The 24,457-nt window shown below is 44.0% G+C and overlaps 2 protein-coding genes across 2 annotated transcripts in view; one reads left to right on the top strand and one right to left on the bottom strand.

Annotated features, from left to right (window-relative positions):
• DPCD (deleted in primary ciliary dyskinesia homolog (mouse)) overlaps window positions 1-24,457 on the top strand; it is a 131,289-nt gene that overhangs the window by 18,716 nt on the left and 88,116 nt on the right. The window contains exon 2 of the mRNA XM_086922664.1: window positions 22,992-23,072. Coding sequence (XP_086778790.1) covers window positions 22,992-23,072 — 81 coding nt within the window. The remainder of the gene's footprint in view (window positions 1-22,991; window positions 23,073-24,457) is intronic.
• POLL (DNA polymerase lambda) overlaps window positions 1-24,457 on the bottom strand; it is a 279,739-nt gene that overhangs the window by 246,612 nt on the left and 8,670 nt on the right. The gene's annotated exons all lie outside the window — the stretch shown is intronic.

Genomic DNA, 24,457 nt, shown 5'->3' with positions numbered 1-24,457 from the left:
CTGCACCATCCCAGCTCAGAACCTAGCTACATGCAAATTAGTCTGACCCTGGCCCAGTGCATCATGGGAACAGGGCAGACTAAACTACCAAGCCAATTCTTATACTGGGAAGAAAACAAGCTTCCGGGGACTGGTTTCTGGCATTTCAGCCGTCTTCGGCCCGGCTTGCTTGAATACTGATGGTGCAATGAGCAAGGGACTCACATCTGAGTAAACCCTTCCATGCTTATGGTGGACAAAAACGATTCAGAAAAGGGGGTGGTGATGAACAGAGTGTCTGAATTAAGCAGACCACTCTTACCCAGTCCAAAGATCAGGGCTTGATCCATCACCGTTTTTTAGCTCACTGCACCATCCCAGCTCAGAACCTGGCTACATGCAAATTAGTCTGACCCTGGCCCAGTGCATCATGGGAACAGGGCAGACTAAACTACCAAGCCAATTCTTCTACTGGGAAGAAAACAAGCTTCCGGGGACCGGTTTCTGGCATTTCAGCCGTCTTCGGCCCGGCTTGCTTGAATCCTGATGGTGCAATGAGCAAGGGACTCACATCTGAGTATACCCTTCCACGCTTATGGTGGACAAAAACGATTCAGAAAAGGGGGTGGTGATGAACAGAGTGTCTGAATTAAGCAGACCGCTCTTACCCAGTCCAAAGATCAGGGCTTGATCCATCACCGTTTTTTAGCTCACTGCACCATCCCAGCTCAGAACCTGGCTACATGCAAATTAGTCTGACCCTGGCCCAGTGCATCATGGGAACAGGGCAGACTAAACTACCAAGCCAATTCTTATACTGGGAAGAAAACAAGCTTCCGGGGACCGGTTTCTGGCATTTCAGCCGTCTTCGGCCCGGCTTGCTTGAATCCTGATGGTGCAATGAGCAAGGGACTCACATCTGAGTATACCCTTCCACGCTTATGGTGGACAAAAACGATTCAGAAAAGGGAGTGGTGATGAACAGAGTGTCTGAATTAAGCAGACCACTCTTACCCAGTCCAAAGATCAGGGCTTGATCCATCACCGTTTTTTAGCTCACTGCACCATCCCAGCTCAGAACCTGGCTACATGCAAATTAGTCTGACCCTGGCCCAGTGCATCATGGGACCAGGGCAGACTAAACTACCAAGCCAATTCTTATACTGGGAAGAAAACAAGCTTCCGGGGACCGGTTTCTGGCATTTCAGCCGTCTTCGGCCCGGCTTGCTTGAATCCTGATGGTGCAATGAGCAAGGGACTCACATCTGAGTATACCCTTCCACGCTTATGGTGGACAAAAACGATTCAGAAAAGGGGGTGGTGATGAACAGAGTGTCTGAATTAAGCAGACCACTCTTACCCAGTCCAAAGATCAGGGCTTGATCCATCACCGTTTTTTAGCTCACTGCACCATCCCAGCTCAGAACCTGGCTACATGCAAATTAGTCTGACCCTGGCCCAGTGCATCATGGGAACAGGGCAGACTAAACTACCAAGCCAATTCTTATACTGGGAAGAAAACAAGCTTCCGGGGACCGGTTTCTGGCATTTCAGCCGTCTTCGGCCCGGCTTGCTTGAATCCTGATGGTGCAATGAGCAAGGGACTCACATCTGAGTATACCCTTCCACGCTTATGGTGGACAAAAACGATTCAGAAAAGGGGGTGGTGATGAACAGAGTGTCTGAATTAAGCAGACCACTCTTACCCAGTCCAAAGATCAGGGCTTGATCCATCACCGTTTTTTAGCTCACTGCACCATCCCAGCTCAGAACCTGGCTACATGCAAATTAGTCTGACCCTGGCCCAGTGCATAATGGGAACAGGGCAGACTAAACTACCAAGCCAATTCTTATACTGGGAAGAAAACAAGCTTCCGGGGACCGGTTTCTGGCATTTCAGCCGTCTTCGGCCCGGCTTGCTTGAATCCTGATGGTGCAATGAGCAAGGGACTCACATCTGAGTATACCCTTCCACGCTTATGGTGGACAAAAACGATTCAGAAAAGGGGGTGGTGATGAACAGAGTGTCTGAATTAAGCAGACCACTCTTACCCAGTCCAAAGATCAGGGCTTGATCCATCACCGTTTTTTAGCTCACTGCACCATCCCAGCTCAGAACCTGGCTACATGCAAATTAGTCTGACCCTGGCCCAGTGCATCATGGGAACAGAGCAGACTAAACTACCAAGCCAATTCTTATACTGGGAAGAAAACAAGCTTCCGGGGACCGGTTTCTGGCATTTCAGCCGTCTTCGGACCCGCTTTCTTGAATCCTGATGGTGCAATGAGCAAGGGACTCACATCTGAGTATACCCTTTCACGCTTATGGTGGACAAAAACGATTCAGAAAAGGGGGTGGTGATGAACAGAGTGTCTGAATTAAGCAGACCACTCTTACCCAGTCCAAAGATCAGGGCTTGATCCATCACCGTTTTTTAGCTCACTGCACCATCCCAGCTCAGAACCTGGCTACATGCAAATTAGTCTGACCCTGGCCCAGTGCATCATGGGAACAGGGCAGACTAAACTACCAAGCCAATTCTTATACTGGGAAGAAAACAAGCTTCCGGGGACCGGTTTCTGGCATTTCAGCCGTCTTCGGCCCGGCTTGCTTGAATCCTGATGGTGCAATGAGCAAGGGACTCACATCTGAGTATACCCTTCCACGCTTATGGTGGACAAAAACGATTCAGAAAAGGGGGTGGTGATGAACAGAGTGTCTGAATTAAGCAGACCACTCTTACCCAGTCCAAAGATCAGGGCTTGATCCATCACCGTTTTTTAGCTCACTGCACCATCCCAGCTCAGAACCTGGCTACATGCAAATTAGTCTGACCCTGGCCCAGTTCATCATGGGAACAGGGCAGACTAAACTACCAAGCCAATTCTTATACTGGGAAGAAAACAAGCTTCCGGGGACCGGTTTCTGGCATTTCAGCCGTCTTCGGCCCGGCTTGCTTGAATCCTGATGGTGCAATGAGCAAGGGACTCACATCTGAGTATACCCTTCCACGCTTATGGTGGACAAAAACGATTCAGAAAAGGGGGTGGTGATGAACAGAGTGTCTGAATTAAGCAGACCACTCTTACCCAGTCCAAAGATCAGGGCTTGATCCATCACCGTTTTTTAGCTCACTGCGCCATCCCAGCTCAGAACCTGGCTACATGCAAATTAGTCTGACCCTGGCCCAGTGCATCATGGGAACAGGGCAGACTAAACTACCAAGCCAATTCTTATACTGGGAAGAAAACAAGCTTCCGGGGACCGGTTTCGGGCATTTCAGCCGTCTTCGGCCCGGCTTGCTTGAATCCTGATGGTGCAATGAGCAAGGGACTCACATCTGAGTATACCCTTCCACGCTTATGGTGGACAAAAACGATTCAGAAAAGGGGGTGGTGATGAACAGAGTGTCTGAATTAAGCAGACCACTCTTACCCAGTCCAAAGATCAGGGCTTGATCCATCACCGTTTTTTAGCTCACTGCACCATCCCAGCTCAGAACCTGGCTACATGCAAATTAGTCTGACCCTGGCCCAGTGCATCATGGGAACAGGGCAGACTAAACTACCAAGCCAATTCTTATACTGGGAAGAAAACAAGCTTCCGGGGACCGGTTTCTGGCATTTCAGCCGTCTTCGGCCCGTCTTCATCACCACCCCCTTTTCTGAATCGTTTTTGGCCACTATAGGTGTGGCAGGGTATACTCAGACATGAGTCCCTTTCTCACTGCACCATCAGGATTCAAGCAAGCCGGGCCGACGACGGCTGAAATGCCAGAAACCGGTCCCCGGTAGCTTGTCTCCTTTCTGGTGAAGAATTGGCTTGGTAGTTTAGTCTGCCCTGTTCCCATGATGCACTGGGCCAGGGACAGACTGATTTGCATATAGCCAGGTTCTGAGCTGGGATGGTGCAGTGAGATAAGTAACGGTGATGGATCAAGCCCTGATCTTTGGACTGGGTAAGAGTGGTCTGCTTAATTCAGACACTCTGTTCATCACCACCCCCTTTTCTGAATCGTTTTTGGCCACTATAGGTGTGGCAGGGTATACTCAGAATGAGTCCCTTTCTCACTGCACCATCAGGATTCAAGCAAGCCGGGCCGACGACGGCTGAAATGCCAGAAACCGGTCCCCGGTAGCTTGTCTCCTTTCTGGTGAAGAATTGGCTTGGTAGTTTAGTCTGCCCTGTTCCCATGATGCACTGGGCCAGGGACAGACTGATTTGCATATAGCCAGGTTCTGAGCTGGGATGGTGCAGTGAGATAAATAACAGTGATGGATCAAGCCCTGATCTTTGGACTGGGTAAGAGTGGTCTGCTTAATTCAGACACTCCGTTCATCACCACCCCCTTTTCTGAATCGTTTTTGGCCACTATAGGTGTGGCAGGGTATACTCAGACATGAGTCCCTTTCTCACTGCACCATCAGGATTCAAGCAAGCCGGGCAGACGACGGCTGAAATGCCAGAAACCGGTCCCCGGTAGCTTGTCTCCTTTCTGGTGAAGAATTGGCTTGGTAGTTTAGTCTGCCCTGTTCCCATGATGCACTGGGCCAGGGACAGATTGATTTGCATATAGCCAGGTTCTGAGCTGGGATGGTGCAGTGAGATAAATTACGGTGATGGATCAAGCCCTGATCTTTGGACTGGGTAAGAGTGGTCTGCTTAATTCAGACACTCTGTTCATCACCACCCCCTTTTCTGAATCGTTTGTGGCCACTATAGGTGTGGCAGGGTATACTCAGACATGAGTCCCTTTCTCACTGCACCATCAGGATTCAAGCAAGCCGGGCCGACGACGGCTGAAATGCCAGAAACCGGTCCCCGGTAGCTTGTCTCCTTTCTGGTGAAGAATTGGCTTGGTAGTTTAGTCTGCCCTGTTCCCATGATGCACTGGTCCAGGGACAGACTGATTTGCATATAGCCAGGTTCTGAGCTGGGATGGTGCAGTGAGATAAATAACGGTGATGGATCAAGCCCTGATCTTTGGACTGGGTAAGAGTGGTCTGCTTAATTCAGACACTCTGTTCATCACCACCCCCTTTTCTGAATCCTTTCTGGATGCGGCGGGGGCAGGCATCGGCAATGTGCCTCGCGCTCACTCCGCGGGAACAGGCTGCGCGTCTTCACCCAGGCCCTCTCCTGGGGACCCGGGACTCCTCAATGGTGGCAGCAATCGGGGCTTTCCCTTACTCACGGGAGCCCCGCCTTCTCATGCGCCACGCTTCACCCGGCCCCCCCGTCTTCGAGCGACCGGGACTTCAGTACTGAGCCTGCGAGGCTCCGGGAGCTCCTTCTCCAGCACCAGCTTCCGGCCGCGCTCTTCACTTCCGTCCGGCAGCCCTGCCCACCTTCAGGCGGATCACGGCGATTCCTTTGGTGGCGGCAATATGGGGTAGGCTCCCGTCAGTTTAACCTATCAAGCAGGGTGGGCTCCTGCTATAAAACTAACCAAATAAGCAGGGTGGGCACCCACTGGATAACCAGGTCACAGATCAATGGGGTGGGCTCCCGCTCGATCCTGAAGCACGGGGGAATTCCTACCACTGGGATTCCCTCTATCCCACACGGCAGTGGAGTGCTTCAGAGCAGACATGCTCCTCTTCTTGGCCCAAATAAAAATAACGCCCTCCCAGGGCACTAGGCCTGCAACAAGCATTGGCAAAAGCAAAAACGGTCCCAGCAGTCCTGGAGGCATCAGGGGGGCAATGTAGGGCCCAGGGGCCTGCACACAGGGCCCTCCAGCAAGGAGGCAGCCCCCATGGCGGTCCCTCCTGGACCCCACCAGCAGCGAGCCCCCCTCTGTCAGGATTCAAAAAGAGAACATTTTACATGGGGTCACAGCCCCTTCTTATACCAGTAAATCTTTTGTCTACAACTGTAGGGCAAGGGGAGAACCAGATACAACTTGTCAGGAGCACTTTGTTTTGCTCAGCTCCCCTCTCTATTCACAGGACAGGCCAGGGACATCAGACGCACAACAGGAGGTGGAGCCAGCATTGTGGAGGGAAGGCACAACCCTATTCAGGTCCCTGGTGCAACTCCTCCCTCCCGTCTACATGCAGATATCCCTATTCACCACAGGTAGACCTATCCTGGCTCCTGGAGCCAAGCACACCAGCCAGCCCCTGTCAATCCAGGGCTCAACAAATCCACTCGACCGCTCGCATTTGCAAGGTAAATTTTGTGAGGTTGAGATATTTTTAGGTCCTACTCGCCCTTTCTGGCGAGTAGGAAAGCATACTAACTTTTGTCCTCCGTCTTTGAGAACGGAGCAAATGTGACAAGATAACAAGATTTAAAGGCCTTTTTATTGCTCACAAAGCAAACGCTCAATAAAGATGCCTTTAAATCTTGTTGTCTTGTCACATTTCTCCGCTTTCAGAGACTGAGGTCAAGTAGGTTACTGTTAGGTCGAGGAGATTTTTCAAGGTACTAGATCTGCAGGACTAGTACCATTTTTCAGATTTGTCCAGCCCTGCAATCACAAGCCAGACATGCAATTCACATCAGGCAGGTAGACACTGCACACAGAAATCCCAACTTCTAAAAGTGGCACTTCTCCACTAGTCACAAATTTGCGCACACCATTGTGCAGCATTTATTCTCACGAGTTCGCACATACCAAACTCGCCCCTGCACGCCTCTCACATCAAGAAGTACCATGGACACTCATATCCCCCATGCATTCATATGGGAGGGCAGGCCAATTTCACCACACGCACGCAGAGAGCGCACACACTTTACACTGGGCCTCAGTGCTAGAGTGCGCAGAGGCCAAAAATCACTACCATCAGGTCATATTAAAAGTCAAAAAGTTCAGGGGTGAACCTGCCAAAAGGGCCAAGCCCAACAGGGTTCATTTGGAAACTTAATTTAATGGCATGGATACATCCGTCTTTTTCTACTTTAAATGCAGTGTCACACTTGAGGTACTGAAATGTCACACAAAGCACTCTGAAAACGTGGACCTTTCACACATATGCAAGCTTAATATTTGATAAGCTTTACAAGCCACGGTAGTATCAGACAAATATGTTTTTTTACATAAGATTTTTTGTGCAGTCTGTTTTTGCCCATGAGTGTGTCATAATATAACATTTTTACCTGTGACTGAGCCTCGGCAGTTCATAAAAGTGTGTGAAAGCAAACTTTAATCAGAAACAGTTGTATGATGTATTGAAAAGCCATTTTGAGGAAGTTCGAGAATAAAGAGCAAGGAAAAAATGAATGAGGATAGAAGCAAAGGTTATAAGAGAAATATAGAATTAATAATTCATGGAATAGATAACTTATTCAGAAATGAAGGGAAGAGGATCAGTTTAAATATTGGTTGAAGAGAAGCGTTTTGTTTCCAGAAAGTGCCAGTGTGATCCTGTCTCTTTATCTCATAATGGAAAGCAGTTTCATAGAAATGGGTCCACTAAGTAAAAGATTTATGTGCAGCTAGGTGGTGTTTGAATGTCTTGATTTCGAGATGTTGAATTGCTTTGCTTATCAAGTCTCTGATACCACCTGAGATCTGAATGCAGAGGTTAAGCTAAATGGGTGGTTGAAGTTTTGGGGCTTTAAAGTCAAGCAGGCAAGTTTGAATTTGATTCTTGCCTTTAAAGGAAGCCAGGTAAGGTCTTGCAGTAAAGGTGTTCTGTGATCACGTCTCTTGGTACTTGTAGTTAAATGTGCAGTAGAGTACATGAGGGCTTTCAGAGGCCCCAGAGAGTTTTTTGTGGCTCCAGTGATTAGTAATTACTGTAGTCAAATTTAACAAGCATTTGCAATGCGATAGGTCTCACATTTACACCAGTTTAAGCTATTGACATTGTAAATGGCAATGCCTTTGATTTTTGTTTTTGTTTTTAAAACATAAATAAAAGGTATTGCCATTTACAATGACAATAGCTTAAACTCTTGTATTTCGAACACGTAGCTATTCTATATATCTGCAGTGATAGTGATCTCACACCCATATCTGCAGTGATAGTGATCTCACACCTATATCTGAAGTGATGGTGATCTCGCACCTATATCTGAAGTGATGGTGATCTCACACCTATATCTGAAGTGATGGTGATCTCACACCTATATCTGCAGTGATAATGATCTCACACCAATATCTGCAGTGATAGTGATCTCACACCTATATCTGCAGTGATAGTGATCTCACGCCTTTTTACTGTTAGCACACCACTACAGCAAGGCCAAGTGAAAGGAGCCCCTTGGGCGTGAAGGGGCATCTTGAGACCTCAGTAAACAATAAAGGAAGGCTGGACTATGGTGTTGAGCAGTGACTGTTTAAAGAGTTGAAGGGAGCCTCGGCGGCTGGCAGAGGGGGGAGATGATGCACATGTGTGCTCTGGAGTCAGAGGGGGGAGCTGTTGTAAGAAATCCTTAGCTAAAGAATGATACAGATCTCAGGGTACAAGCTGAGTTTGTTTTCAAATGCTGTCATACTGACCACATAGCATAGGTGAAAGCAGGCCCTACATTACAATTATTATGCCCTCCGTGTGGAAGGACACATTTTGTTCACACATGCAGGGGAATGTAAAATTTGTAGACCAGGAAGATTCTGAAATTAAGTTAGGGAATGTATTGTTGCACATAAGCGAAAGTGCTTAATTTGAGCTGGTGGTTTCTGGTGTTCGGCACTGGCACTTAATTGTCAACACCGGCACTCATGAAAGTCTGCCACATGATGGGACTTTTTCAATAATTTAGGGATGAGCAAAATCACAGTTGTTTTATTGATTCAATATACATTGAAAATGACTAATACTTGACATCAAAACCATTCTTATAGCTTTAAGGGGCTGTAATCATAATAGTCTTAATTGTCACTCTTGTGGAGTGTGATGGTTAGGAGTTGTGTTGGTACTGTCATGTCATTGGCAGCGCTGGCAGGGGCCTCCTGACGAGAGCCATGGCACAATATTTTTTTTAACAAATTGAGCACTGATGAGGGGTAAGGAGACAGTGAATTACACCATCCTACTGCTATGTGATTGGAAGTGAAAGAGTTGAGAGAGGGCATGAAACCTCTTGACATAAATCCTTTTGCATAGGGCATTTTAGATAGTGGCATTTTTAGGAAATGTGTAGTGGCGCTTAACATTTGATATGTAGGTAATGAGTGATACATTTGTCCTCATCCCATCACTAGGTCATCCCCATTATTTTATGTCACTGTCAAGGTGTATGAAATGAAGCATATATTATTTGTGTTGCCATTAGCCTTGTCAGTGTTTCAGAGTGTAGTAAATAAGATCTCTTCTAGGATGATGGGTGTGTGCTGTTTTCAGGCTGATATCTTGGTATGCGGGGAGACAGATGAAGAACATGACATATTACAAAGGGCGCTTGAGGTATTGGACCAGTGTGTATGGATATTAAGAACGGACAAGTACTAAATTAAGTTCAGGAGCATAACATATATTAGGGATACTGTGGCGTTTTGCTGTCATGTCTGGAATCAAGAACACTGCGGTTTCCGGGATTCCAGGGATGACAGTTCAGACCCAGGCTCTAGATTTGGACATGCTTTATCAATCCTGTGAAATAAACTTATTAATTTCACTCACGACTTGTTTGCACCATCTCGGTTATTATAGATACCATTCCCCCGAAAACAAAATTGGTGAAATCTGTAGTCACTATGATGCCTCAAACAGACAAATATAATTTAAGTTCCTTACTATATCTTATAGTGTAATATGCAAACTGTGTTTTGATTTTTTACAGTAAATCCTGTGTAATGTGGCATTTACTTAGAGTTCAAATATGTTTGATATGAGCCCTAGAAGAACTTTGATCTAATTAAAAATAGGATAAACAATGCTCCTCCTTAGCACTCGTTTGTCATGAAAAGTTGCTCATTCTCATACTAATGTTGCTGCCCAGGGATGTGAGGGGCACTATTGAGACAAGCTTATTAAAGTGAGCAAGTAATCATCTTACAGGAGTGAGTAGCACACTAGACATGGCGCACCAGTCCTCCCCTAGTCATTATGGTAGTTTCTGACATTTCAAAGGTTTTATCTACAAAAGGGTAGAGCCATTCTTCGAAGTATCTATCATTGGTTGCCACTTATTTCACTGCAGTCACTTGTATTAACCCAGCATTAAAGGAGTAGTATCTGTACCGGTTACTGCCAATAACACTTAGTGGGGCGGAGGAAATAATAAAAAAACGATAAAGGAACTTACCTGCCACTGCTGGATCCCGCCTCAGTGCTTCTTTGATCCCATCCTGACCCAATCACAATGCTGCTTTCACATGAGGGCAGCATTGTGATTGGCCTGAGTGGGCTGAAATGCCGCTCAGTTATGGCCTGGAAGCCTGCGCTGGTTCTCCACCTGGCTGTGCAACTCAGCCAGATGGAGAAATGCTAACTGCACGTCTGTTTAGGCTGGCCAAACAGACATGCACACTTAAAGCGTGCCTACCACTCCTCCCTAGCTGACTACGCTGGAATAGAGAGGATCGTCCCGCCCTCGACTAATGGGACTGGGAGAAAGTTAAAAATAAAATGATAATAAAATAGTTTTATTATCATTTCATTTGTAATCTTCTGCGTTTCGGTAGTAGGGTGAAGCTCCTCTGCTATAGCAGAGGAGCCGCCCCTGAGTAGTATCCTCCGAAGTGGCTATCTTGTTTTCTCCATTGGCTTTGAAGAAGACAGGAAAACTATTCAGTTATGGACCATAAGTAGTTATCTGTGTTTTAGGATGTTAGGACATTTCTGGACACTTTTAAGGGAGTGGTATTATATTAGGACAAACCACAAGTAGTGTGTTGTGTTGTGTTCCATCAATTTGTTGGGCTTAACCTTACGAAAGATTGCCCGATCGTGGGTGTAACAACAGGAGAAACATCCGAGGAGAGATAATTGAAAGGGAGACTTGCTATTGTGGGTGGAGGTTTAGTAAATAAGCTTTGAAAGAAGAGGTTCAGGAGGATGATTAGAGAGAACTGTTTGAGTCTACCTGTGAGCCTGTTTGTAACTATATTAATGAAGAAGGTGCTGTCAGTAGTGGTAACACATTTGCGTGCGTTAAATTTAAGGACTGTGTTCTGTATATTTCTCCTTGCTCTTCTTCTTTTTCCTTGAATTAACACACAAGGTTAGCAATGCATGTTTTTGTATTGTATTGGAGTGCTTCTAAGAATATCTTTTTTTCAAACTGATTACTTAGGAGTGTGCTGATAAGAACGTTATTTAGCATAATGTATGGATTACATTCCTCTTAAAAATACAAAGGTCAGACCTATGCCAGTCAGGATTTAAACACGTCGTCTTTGCAAAACTTAATATTTAATTATTAGTCCACGAGTAAATACTGTGTATTTTCTTTCTACAAAGATACGAGTGACCATCTTGAGCATTGATGTGCAATAGCAATTGTCTGTCAAATGTTATAGCAGAAGTAATCATCACAATCTAACACTAATATATCATTGCTGCAAGTTTGAAAGCTAGTGCAGGGCATGTCTAAAATGGCACAGGCATTCTTTTAAAAAAGGAAATGTTGTGTTTTGGAAGCAATTTCATATATTTTGGTCAAAAAACAAAAGAACTTAATCCCCATAAGGATCAGCATGATCAAGATGACAAATTGTATAGACCATGCATTCTGACAAATTTCACCCAGGTGACCATGAAGTTCCAGTTTAATAATCAAATATCTTTACAGTCAGCCCACTTATATTGGGAAGGTAGCTCTATATTAACTATCAGAGGCATCATCGCTAGAAGCTAATTCTGGATTATCATTGGGTGAAACATGGTTTCTTAACATTTTGAACCAGTGTTGCAAATCAACCTGAAATCATCTTGAGGGGTTTTGTCTGCACGGACAAGTGTCATTCTCGTTTTCTCTACCAATGGTCGCTTTCTAAATTCTTTCTCACAGTTTTATATTGGTAGGCCAATGTTTTGCTACCAACGTGTCTTTTAGCTGAGTAACAAAGCCACACATTTATAATCCTTTTTTTAGTGATCGGTACAGTCCCAGGGCATAGTCTTCAATTGTGTATTCATTCAGATTACACAACAATGTCTTCACTCTAGTGACTACTGTGTCCCAAAAACTGGCATAACTACTACGGTCCAACCCATATATATTACATCTGCATACTCTAAAATGCATCTTGGATAAGTGGCTGGGTGGGATGGGTAAATTCTGTATATGATAGTTGGAGTGAAATAGGTTCTAGTAAATATTTACTGTATAAGCTTGAAACGAGCATTGCTTGAGCTTCCAGTCTTATAAGGGAGTTTTTTGTCCGACTCTGAATGAGGGAGAGGGTCCATAGATCAGCAATCCAGCTGTCCTTGAGCCAAAATTGCACCTTATTTTTTTTTTATTACTGTGATATGCTTTATACAGGAAAGAGAGCATCCAGCCTCCCTCGTTTTGGTTCAGAAGCCCTGATAGCAACTCAGATTTGTGGGCCTGTCCTTGAAAACCAGGCCGTAATACCTACATTTTTCTTGATACTCTGGCGTAAAATAGAAACTATATATATCACATAAAGAGAGTAGGAAGTACACCCACTGCATACCCTCAAAGGGATACCAGAATGAACACAACAAGATGTGGTGGTGATGTAGGTAGTGTTTCACTAGGACACCTGCATAAACCCTAGGACCTGCTGATATGCTAATCCTATTGGATGAGAAAGTCAAGCCCAGTTTTGTGGTATGCTTCATCATTGGCTTCCTCACCCTACCATGGTAAGATGGTACTACCAGGACGGACTCGACCTCTATTAGAGGGAGTTCTTAATAAGAAAAGCAGCTTGATCGAGGCAGGATCCAGATAATTATAAAAATGCTTTGAAGTAAACCCTAAGCAAATTGTTTTTATTAGTAGGTACCTCAGGTATAGTTACAATGAGTGTTTGGATGATTAAAGATACAATGGCATGTTTATCCAGAACAAGCCAACATGTTTCTGCCCATACTAATTCCAAAACTGATCAGGGGAATTTTTTTCAGGGCGCAAAGGGTCCCTGCTGCTGTAATAATCTTATAGCACATGTATGTGGGAAAATGAATTTCCTCCCTCCATACTGCTTCCGATAACAAACCTAACGCAAGTTTGTTATGACTTCATGTTCTGGTCAGAGGGGGCCTCCTCTAAAGTCACACTTTCGTCAAGAGGTGTGCCCATGCGTTGTACCTACTCTGCATCCAAAACACAAGCCATAATTGTCACAAAGGATCAACACACCTCTTGACGCCCCATTAATTTTCTAGCTTTCTCAATTGTTAACAGACGTTCTTCATGATTTAAATCAATTGTTGTAAGAAACCTGCTTCAGAACCAACCCATTGTTTCTACCTCACTTCTCAGAGCATTACTTCCTATAGTCAGTGTACAGGCTATCATACAAAAAGCAGATTTAATGCCAAAAATAAACAAACATTGGCAAAACCAGTACGTCTGGTATTGGCTATATCACATGTAGTTTTTTCATGTTTTTGCACAATTGTATTGTTGGGAAACTGCCAGGCCCTCACAAATATAAAAAAAAGAATTGGAGTAAAGCAAAAAAAAAGCCTTTTTTGAATCTGCCATAGGAGTCCCTGGCACTGAAGGCAACTACATTGTGTGTGGAGTTGCCCCGTATGTAGATGCAAAATGTCATAACTCACACTGAAGATAGCTAATGACTGAAGTGGCTGACCGGTTTCCGCATGTGGTGTGCATTAGTGAGGTAGAACTAAAATGTGAATTACACAACAACAGACCAGTAGTGGGAGAGAACTGGCTGAAAGCCCCTATTAGTATATTATACTTATAATTTTGGTAAAATCAAAACGTCTTTGCTAACGCCAGACCTAAAAAGGATGTTCTGTTCAAAGCAGGAGAGTGGTGAGAGTTATCAGGATTACAACATTAGGTGTCCTGCAGTGCAGAAAAAAGTTGTAGTATGCAACTACTATAAGATAACCTGTGCTTTTGATTTTGAGTTTAAGAATTGCTTCTTGCTTATATGTGCGTTGATTTAATTTCATTGTAATCAACCAGCTCCTCTTTTCTACTGCCTTCACAATTTAATGAGCTCTCAGATGACCATATGAAATGCTAATTTTATATATTTTATTTTGAAATCCCTGTACATGTACATGAATATAAAATGCCCCTCAAAGCCATGTTTAGTACAGATGGGTCCCATGCTATCTACAGGGATTCTCTTCCACACTACATTTGGGGAGTTTACTGGTACATCAATTGCTATCTGTAATGAACTTCTCAATTTGACACTAATTCCTGGACAATACATCTAAGCTCACACACCTACTTGTCTTGTAAATTCCTAATTGTACCTGAAAACCCAAAATAATAATCTTGTTTCCCTACAGATGCTATTTCATCTCATCGCACAGGAGTTTTTCCTTTTTGCTCAATTCTGTCAGTACCTCCCAGAAGAACCTTTCTTCGTCAGAAGAAAATGTCTCAAGTGATCAATCCTTTATCATTCATTTATTTATTCTATTTATTTGAAGCAGGAACAACAGTTAGATCAGAAAGTTCTGTATAGCATTTTTGGCATGTAGGTAATATAAGTTGGGTTGATTGTACATTAGATGTTAGTTGCAGTTGGTCTGTGGTAGATAGTACCAATATACAATTCTGATTGGTGAAGAGTAATGTAAGGAATAGCACGCCGCATTTGATTAATTTTGGAATAGATGTTTTTTCTGAGAAGTTTTGAACTTCTCACGTGAATCTTTACAGGCATATTGACACATATCGGTGTGTAAGGATTTCCAGTGAAAAGGAAGTAGCAGATACAAAGCCCAGAACTTAGAAGCAGCAAAGACTGATTTAAGTTTATGCAGAAGATTACATTGTAATACTTAATCTCAAACTCTTCTAGAATTAAAGCATTCTAAACTCCTTTCAATAACGCTTCCACCACAATATTAGGCAAAGTCTCTACCGCAACACCACACACTTGCACTAATGTAGATGAGATGATTGTAGTATTTTTTTATACGAGCAGTAGTTATACTTTTGAAAGTTTGGGGATGTGCAATAAGAATAAATCTTCTCAGCATTCTTTCTGTTGCAAGCAAGTTTGTACATTGCTTATAAGGACTCTTTCTGAGAAATACGTTCCCAGCGCAAAGTAGCAGAAAGGATTAATACCTCACACACATGGCATTGCTTCTTTCCACACAGCTACATCCGAAAGCAGCAGATGTGGTGTTTTCTTAAACTGGTTATCACGAAGGGTGTGATGAATGTAGTCGAAGCAAATTAATCCTGAAGCAAATTAATCCTGGTGCAGCAGAAAGTAGATGATTAAATGCAAAAATGTTATGCACGCTGCAGAATCATTTATGTGTGTAAGTACACAGTTATTTATGTTTTTACTTTGACCACTGTCAAACATACCCTTATCGTAATACCTTCACTTCAAGGAAACATCACTTTGACTTCCTATCGATATCATTAAGATGACGATTTCTTCAACCATGTAACTTCAAACTGTAGTTAAACTCCAACCCAAAAATCTAAGCCGTTCAGTTACTTCCTTAAATTTGTCTAGTAAGCAGTTATGACGGGGGATGTGGTACCCGTATATAGATAAAGGACCTATGTAAGGTAGAGGCAGAATATTTATCTGCTAACGGCAGCTCTGGTGGTGGCTGTGGCGTGCTTGTGAGGCGAACGTTTCCGTCCTGGTGAACTCTTTTCCTACGGTGAAGTGAAGTTCTTTGCTCTTGTGGAGTCACGGGGAGAAAGTCTCTCTTCCAACAGTGCCCTGAGTGGGAGCGGCGCTATTTGGACAACTACTGCCATCACTGAGGGACTGCAAGTCCCAAGACTCCCTCAGTTCCCGCACACCTGGCCTGGACCATTGACACGCCCCCAGCCTCAGGCGTGATTTAACCGGTCTACCATTCCCGCGGCATGGGGGCTCACGGGAGCGTCCCGGGAGAAGCCCGGGACAAGGGCGGGACCGTCCGGGGCCGGAGGTGGCCGGGGGACGGGCCCCCCCCCCCCCTTTCCATCTGCGTTTCCGATAAGTAAGACTCTCTCGTTATTGACATTGGGCAGCATTCATTGACTGGCCGAACATTGTTTGTGTTATTGTATAGGAGTTAAACCTTTGCTGGTCCACCAGGGGCAGTGTGTAGATTGAAATTGATTCATGCTCGTGTGTAATCACCCCACATTTACTTTTAAAGTTGTTGATGCCGTTGATGCTAGCTTGCCACTTTTTAATTACTAGCTAATACCTTATACCGAGCAATGGCGCTACATCTAAGAAATGGGAGAATGATTGCACAGGGTAGTGTGGGCGGTTCTGTAACAGGGACTCTGGAGCACATCATATCGAGAGCAGCAAATGTTCTTGAGTATAAAATTTTTGTTACTGAAAAAAGACTATCCCAAGAGTTGGCTGCAAAAAGATCCTCTCTGGGTAAAATTATGACCGCTATCACACCAGAGCGGCTGCTTGTTCGTAGTGAACAAAACCCAAGCACAAACCCGGAGAGGGCAGGAGTTGATACTTCTAGAAGTAGTTCTTCATTAGACACCACTACTGATAGTATATCAATTTTGGGGAGTAGACCACCAGAACCCAATCTCCCCACTATTAGTAACCCGTGTATTGAGACTAATTCCAGGGTAGGGAAAAAAAGTTATGGAAACCCCACACCGCCAACCATAGGCAAGAGAAAGCGTGGTAGAGGTATACAGAAGGGTGGACGTGTGAAAGTACAAAAAGTACAAAAATTCTCCACCACCACAACTCAAACAGACCCCCCCCCCCCCCCCCCCCCCCCCATATACTGCACCATTTATGGGCTAATGGCCCATGTAAACAAGTTACTATGACTACTCCCAACCATTTTCCGGTAAGTCCACTCCCAAGAGGTACTATAGAAACCTTAGAACAACTTTTAAAATCTTTAATACTTCCAATCCTGGAGAGGGTTAAACATGCTCAGTGAAAGTGTAGGGAGGCTGGAAAATATGGTAATAGCAAACTCGGCAACTTTGGACAGGGCTGTGGGACACGAAATTGGTCAAGGGCCTCCACCACCTCCCGATATGGCTACAAATGGTCTAAATTATATTTCTCACTCTTTACCGCTTACCCAAAGTGAGAAACAGCACCCCTCCCCCGTTCCCGTAGGAGCCACTAAACAGCGAGATATAGTTCAACCAAGGGTGGTAGTGGATCCAATTGTTAATGATGTTGGGAAGAGGGTAGTTACTAATGACCCCAAAATTGGATCTACTAGAAGAGGCCAATACCCCCCTCGGAACGAGGCTATTTCACAAAAAGCGCCTAGTATACACTTACCTCCAGAGGTTGCACCCTACACGGTAATCATGGCAGGTGTTCCGGGACTCCACGATGATAACCGAGAGTCACACATTGAGCTTAAAAACAAGGTCACTGGCTTAATGGGAATAGGCCACTTCCCCCCCTACATGAAAGCAGAAATCTTATCTGTTAGGAGGGTAAGCTGGCTGGACGTGGAGGGTGATTGCATTATCATAAACTTCAGGGACCCGAGTGTGGTTAGGTTAATCGGTGACTATTATAGAAACCAGGGTGAAAAGGGAATTCTCACCCAGGACTTGGCTTATTTTTTTCCCCACTATTGGAGAGGAGAGACATTTGATCAGCTAAATGGGTGGGACATGTTCTCTAGACGACCCCATAGCCCCTGTGGTCAGAGGTTTCGTCTCCCCCTGCTTAACTGCTTTGAGGCGTTGAGTAGCCTGGAGTGTGTGGACTGACTGAACCATAGGCGCAGGGAAAACAGTATAGTTATGCATAGTGGGATAGCCTGTAAAAATGATGCGGAGATGGCATCTAGCAGCTGTTTAAACGGGGAGTCACTGGGTATTGGAAATGTAGAGATGGACACTATAATCTCTTCCCCCTTAGTACCACAAGGCAGATCAAGCTTCCAAATCCACACTCCCCCCAAAGTGAGCGCCCATGACACTATTATATCTATTACAAGTTCTTTAAATCCTGGGGTGGCTCTATCTGTCGGGGGACTTAAGTTGGGTAATGATGAGCACAGATCGGGGAACCATTGTATAGGCGCGAGTGGGTGTAATAACATGAGTAGCATTGACCTCCCGGATGCCGAGCAGGTTGCGCCCCTTCAAGCAATGCCCATGGTTTTTGATACCCAACAAATTACTTTGGTTTCATGGAATATAGCTGGTTTGAGGAGCAAGATCTCTATAGGAGAATGGTATGCCTGGGCGGAGAAATTTGATATACTAGTCTTTCAGGAGACCTGGGCAGTTGAGCCGGTTTATTTACCAGGTTTTCTTAACTTCTATAAAGCCGCAGCCAAAGGGGTAAAGGGTAGACCTATGGGCGGCCTGTGTATCTGGGTCAGGCAAACTATCAATGGCAGCCCCATGGAATTAGCCATAGACAACCCGAACCTTTTGGCCATAAAGCTGCATTTTTCCGGCGGCCCTGACATACTCATTATCAATGTTTATAATAGAGGCCTGCCTGGTGGGCGTGGTACCACTACCTTTCAAAACCGTGACAGCTTTTTGGATACAGTTAATCCGGGTATAAACATAATAATAGCAGGGGACCTAAATTGTTCTTTCGAGCCATTGAACGTCGATGGGGATACTTTTCTGACAGAACTAGACACCCAATGGAACATCCCCGCCCCCGTAATCCCCCCCCCCCCCTTCGACCTTACTCCCATTAAGAAATGGACAGAATCGGCCCTACAATGGTTGGGTCTCTGCCTAGAACGTGGTTTTAGGGCAACAAATGGGCGGTCTTACTCTGGCAAATTGGCAGCGGCACTTTTGACAATGGCTTGCGCAAAAATAGAATAGATCATGTCCTTGTCAAGGCTGAGTGTTGGTCAACCTTAAGGGATATGGTGATTGTGGATTGCCCTGACAGCGACCACAACCCCCTTGTAGCTACTTTTCAGCTAAGCGGAGATCCGCTCTGTAAAGAGAATACGGAGATAGTCACGGCTGATGCCCTTTTAACCATTGACCAATGTAGGGTGCGCTGGGAGAAGGTTGCTATCGATCCGGGAGCACTAGATGCAATACAAATCAAAGTAACTCGGGCCCTTGAAACTTTGCGCTCTTTTCCAACACAGGCAGACATAAACATGAAGATAACACAACTTCATTTAGACCTGTTCTCTGGCCTAAAGATGTACTTCACTAAATCTGGTAACCCAAAGGGGAAAGGGGGTAAACCCGAGTCCAAAAATTGGTATAACTAACAGTGTAGGGAGAAATATGGTCTACTAGCTGCAGCCATCAAAGAAAGGAACATGGATGTTATCAGATCAGCCAGGCGGAGTTACTCCAAAGCCAAAAACCAGGCCAAGCAAGAGTGGGACAACGACCACTCTCCTAGTTGCCAGTAAAAAAAAAAACCTGACCAAGTTCTGGCACATCGTGAAATGGGGCAATTCTCAAACTCGCAGGTACCCGCAAAATATGTCCCTATAGACAGATGGGTTGAGCACTTTGAGTCCCAATTTTCAGGGTTAAACCTGAATGAGGCTGTCATTCCCCCTGTCACCCAAGATATGGCCAGTATGCACGACCTAGTCTTCGAAAGTAGAGAAGTTGAGGATGCCCTGAGTAAGATCCCTAGTGGAAAGGCCCCGGGTATTGACTGCATTCCGGCAGACCTCTTCAAACATGATCTAGACAACTGGGTACTCTATATCACTTTTTTGGCTAATGTCATATCCAAGGGGGCTGTTGTCCCAGAATCATGGAGAGGCGCCGAGATATTGCCAATATATAAGAAGGGGGACCGTACAAACCCGGGTAACTATCGCCCTATCAGCTTGATAGATACTATCCAAAAAATCATTGCAAGGATGGTCCTGGCTCGAATACAGAGCTGGATGGAGCTTGAGGAAATGTTATCACCCCTCCAGGCTGGGTTCAGATCATGCACCAGCACCATTGAACAGGTCCTTAGGTTCAAACTTATCTACTGGAAAATTGTCAGTCTTGGCGGTGGTACCCTGTACGCCGCCTTCGTTGACCTCAGGTCAGCATTTGATCTTGTCCCTAGGGCCAAATTGTGGGGGGTCCTAGATAGTATGGGGATGCCCCCGGAACTTCTCAATATTGTAAAAAGACTCCATGAGGCAAATTTCGCTCAAGTGCGATGGGGCAAGCAAGGGCAGGTTACAAGCAGATTTCCAGTGTCAAAGGGTGTTAGGCAAGGGTGCGTCCTTGCGCCAACCCTGTTTCTGTTATACATTATCAGGGTTGTGCAGTATTTTTCAAACTTTTCAACGGACGCCCCCTCCCTGGGTGGGACCAAATATCCGCTATTAATGTTTGCGGATGATACGCTTTTATTGTTTCAGACGCAGAAGGGCCTGCAGGCCGCCCTAGATAAGTTTGATGAATTTTGTAATGATCACAATCTGCAGGTTAATGTCTCAAAGACCAAGTTCATGGTATTAAACAGGGGTAGACCTGTTGCGGGCCACGTCACAATGAATAACACAAAATTAGATCAGACTAACGTAATGACCGCAAATTGATACTCTAACTCTCAAGTTTGCCCAACTAACAGGGTGTCTGATAAAAGAACAGAGAATGTCTCGGACCAAAAGGATAGGCCCAGCTATGAAAATATATAACTCCAGGATAGGTTCAGCGATCCTGTACGGTGCGGACCTATGGGGTTTTGCTGACCTTTCCTCTTTGGTTAAGGCCCAAAACAAATTTCTAAGAAATATAATAGGTCTCCCCAGTTCCAGCTACATGAAACCGTTATTAATGGACCTTGGGTGTAATGCCATAGACGACATTGCCCGCTTTAAACCACTAGCTCTATGGAGAAGGTTATGGTCTACCCCAGAATTGGCTATGTATGCAAAGGCAGTGTTGGATGTACGTTCCATTATGGGTTCGGGAAATCTCCCATGGTTTAAACAGATCAGACTGCTCTTGGAGGCTATGGAATTGAGAAATGTGTGATCTGACCCTGTTAACAGCCCTTTTCCACCAAAAAAGCTATTTAAACAGCAGTACTGGACCATGATTAGCCAGAAACACTTCAGTCAGACTTCGGCCACCTCACTGTCTGGGATCTTTCTGGAACTAAAAAATGACCCCCTATTAGAAGAATATTGGGAGACTATTACTAGGTCCAGTGATAGGAAATTATACCATCAGCTTAGGGTTGGCTGTCTACCCATTCGTTTATTCACCAAAAACTGGCGGGGACAGGCTGGTGATTCTTGTAGATGGTGTATGGATCGCAGGGAATCTATAGGCCACATATTTTTTGAGTGTCCGGCCTATGTGGCCCCACGGGTTAAATGGTTAAAACCGATTTGTCGGAACCTGGGCACACGGGTTGAATCCGAATCCTTAAGGGTCCTAAGGTATGACACTAGCGAACCTATTGTTATCGCCGTAGCAACATTCCTAGGATGGGTATGGATTATTAGGGCCAGGCCGGAATCCGTGTAGCATCCTTCTTAAAGTTTTGTAAAGTTTTTATCTAGCACATAGTGTGTATTGTTTTTTAAATTATGTCTTATTATCGTTTATTCTAATTGCCAAGAATCTTTTTTTAGCTTATGGAAATCATACTTTTAACTATATTTATGAACTGCTGTTTGTTTTCCCTGTGGCTGTACTTGCAGTACAAACTGTCTTTTATGATGAATTGAATCGAAATAAAGACATTTGAAATTGAAATTAAATTTAATGACATTGTAATGATAACCCTAAAGATCCTCTTTTCCCTAAGCCTAGATCTATTTATATCAAATTAAGTAGACAGAAGAACATGAACAGGGAATTGCCTACTGCCCCTCTTGCATATTAATACTATGTATATTGTAATATATATATTTCTTATTAAATTCATTTTTAACATTGGGTATTTCAGTTTACTTTTCAGGTCCGTTTTTATTTGCGACTACTCACATATTCACATACAATAGAACTTGACATACAGATGCTATTGAGAAAGTATTGGTATGTCTCAGTGATGTAGTGGAAGAATTCATGAGCATTTCACTAAAGAGATCACAATGGTGATAGAATGAAATAATGGACTTGAAAGAATTGGGTTTCAGCCTGCCAGTTTATACAGTATAGCCATTTAGAACGTCACCTTTCTGCCTAGGCTGATAGCTAGAGTGCAGTACGAATGTTCAATTCAGGCCAGGGAATGGACTTGGATCATTAACTCATGTCGCATTTGAAGGCATCCTGGTATCACTGCAGGACTGGCCAGATTTCAGCAATGAAGTCAAACAATTAGTAGGTGGAAGCCACTGTTAGCACTAATAGAGCAAGATTCAAACTGAAGAGTCAAACTGTTAATTCACTGTCCCTTTTGACTGGAATGCCATTTCAGAAGTGTTTGGGGGTCCTTGTTTCCATAACCTGGTAGACTGTTGGCAAACGTACTTTACTGCAATTATGCAAATAATCCTTGTGAATTAATTTTTAAATAAGCCCATAGAATTACGTATAGATTACCAAAATAGCAACAAAAAATCCATTGTTTGCTTTTCTAAACCTTTGTTTTCTAGCAAGAAAGACATGAAACACAAAATATTGCCTAGCTGGCATCTTCAATATGAGAAACTTGGCAACTATGTGATTTGTTAATAATAAATATTGAAGGCACTTGCACTGGGATTTATGAGATTAATTTGCTAAAATGTGTTAATTTACATTTTGTCTGATGTCACTGGTCTTCATTATTCTATTCTCACAGATCCATGCTATTATTTAACAAGATTTACTTAATTTCTCTGTCACTCTTTAAACTCTGGTATTGCTATAGTGACATATAACCTGTGTAGATATGCATGAGGATTGAACTTGTTAGCTATTCAAACCTATTCATCAGAAGGCTGAAATAATGCTTAATTGTCATGAGAAATTTCTTATCGGTTTTAGAAACCAGTTTAAGGTGATGTAAATGCTGTGAGTAATTTGAAGTGCCTCTCATATTTGCATTTTATAGGAAGAAGGAAAGTACATTACCTTTTTACTGATGGAAAAGAAATGGCAGAAGAATATGACATGAACACATGTGAGCTGTTGGGTAAGTGATATCCAGAGTGTCGGTGTGACTTTGTTCCTTAGCTGCTTTGCCCCACACAGCGGATAGTACATAACATAATTTTTAAATAAGCATAATAGTCACTTTCTGAATGTGTATGAATGGTGAACTACTGTTCATGTGATGATTTTGTATTCTGAATAGTCACCAATTAGTTTAGGAGTATTGGAAGAGGTAACTTAATGGGGATAGCTCGTAATAATCATGTATCTCCCATGTCTAGAATCACAGATGTTTGCATGATATACCGGGCAAAATATGCCACTATGATTCTCATAAAATAACAGGCTAACAATGTATATAAAGACAGCTTCAGATTAACCGATTGTAAAATGTCACCAAGTTGGACAAAATGTTCATGTCGTTTTTATTAATTTAAGGGTTTTCTATAGCATTGATGCACCATAATAGTATTAGTGTACTTTACATAAAACATAAGTTGGTATGGCATAGAATAATCAGCATAAACAGTGCTGTAGATTACAATAAAGCATACAAAAGTTGGGTAGTTCCAGTAAAAGTACCTTCGTGGATACTGCTGAATAGGTTCACTACATTAGCTCAGACACAGCTTCAGGAGGTGCTCAGTTGAACTTTCCCTGAGGACATGGAGAGCATGTTGAGATCTTGAATCAGATGGAATAGATTTCCAGAATTATTCATGAACGTTCAAATATTGTGCTTGGGAGGATTTGAACTTCAGGACTTCTAAGTAAAGTGATTCTCTGCTTCGGAGTCCTCTATGTCCTCCATGTACGTTGAGCAGGTTGTTCAAAAGGGAAGTACTCTTTAGGTGAATTGTTTTACAAGCTAGTCACTCGATCTTCAATTTCCCCATGCGCTCTGTGGACAGCCAAGGGAGGAAATGGGTGAGATTTGGTCATATTTCATAGTTGATTTTGGAATTGTCACCAAGGAGTGGAGGACAGCCATCAGTATTCAGAGTAACCACAAACGATGTGTGTCCACTATTAAATTGTACCCAAGACAATTTGCCAAATGACATGGGCATGTGTTGCAGCTTTTTTGGTGGGTGGAGGAAAGGAACGGTTCAATATTTTTTTATTGAGTAAAGTTGATAGATGGTTGCTTTGACTCTCTTGTTGATGTGTTGGCCTAGTGAATAGGTGAAATCACAAGTACAGCCTGGAGATTTTACTACAAAAGAGATGGATGGGGAAAAACCATGTACCATAAGTTTATTAACGAATGAAGGATCACATTTTTGTGTCTGGGTGTGAGAAGGAAGAACTAAGGGGGTCATTAGGATTGCGGTTTTTCCGCATCCTCGGGGCCGGCGGAAGCCACCGCCGGCCCCGAGGATGCGGAAAAACCGCAGTGGACTGACCAAGGACCCACCGCCACAT

Source organism: Lissotriton vulgaris, chromosome 5 (genome assembly GCF_964263255.1).
Source record: "Lissotriton vulgaris chromosome 5, aLisVul1.2, whole genome shotgun sequence".
Lineage (NCBI taxonomy): Eukaryota > Metazoa > Chordata > Amphibia > Caudata > Salamandridae > Lissotriton > Lissotriton vulgaris.
Note: the sequence above shows the minus strand (reverse complement) of the source record. Positions and strands in the feature narration are given on the sequence as shown.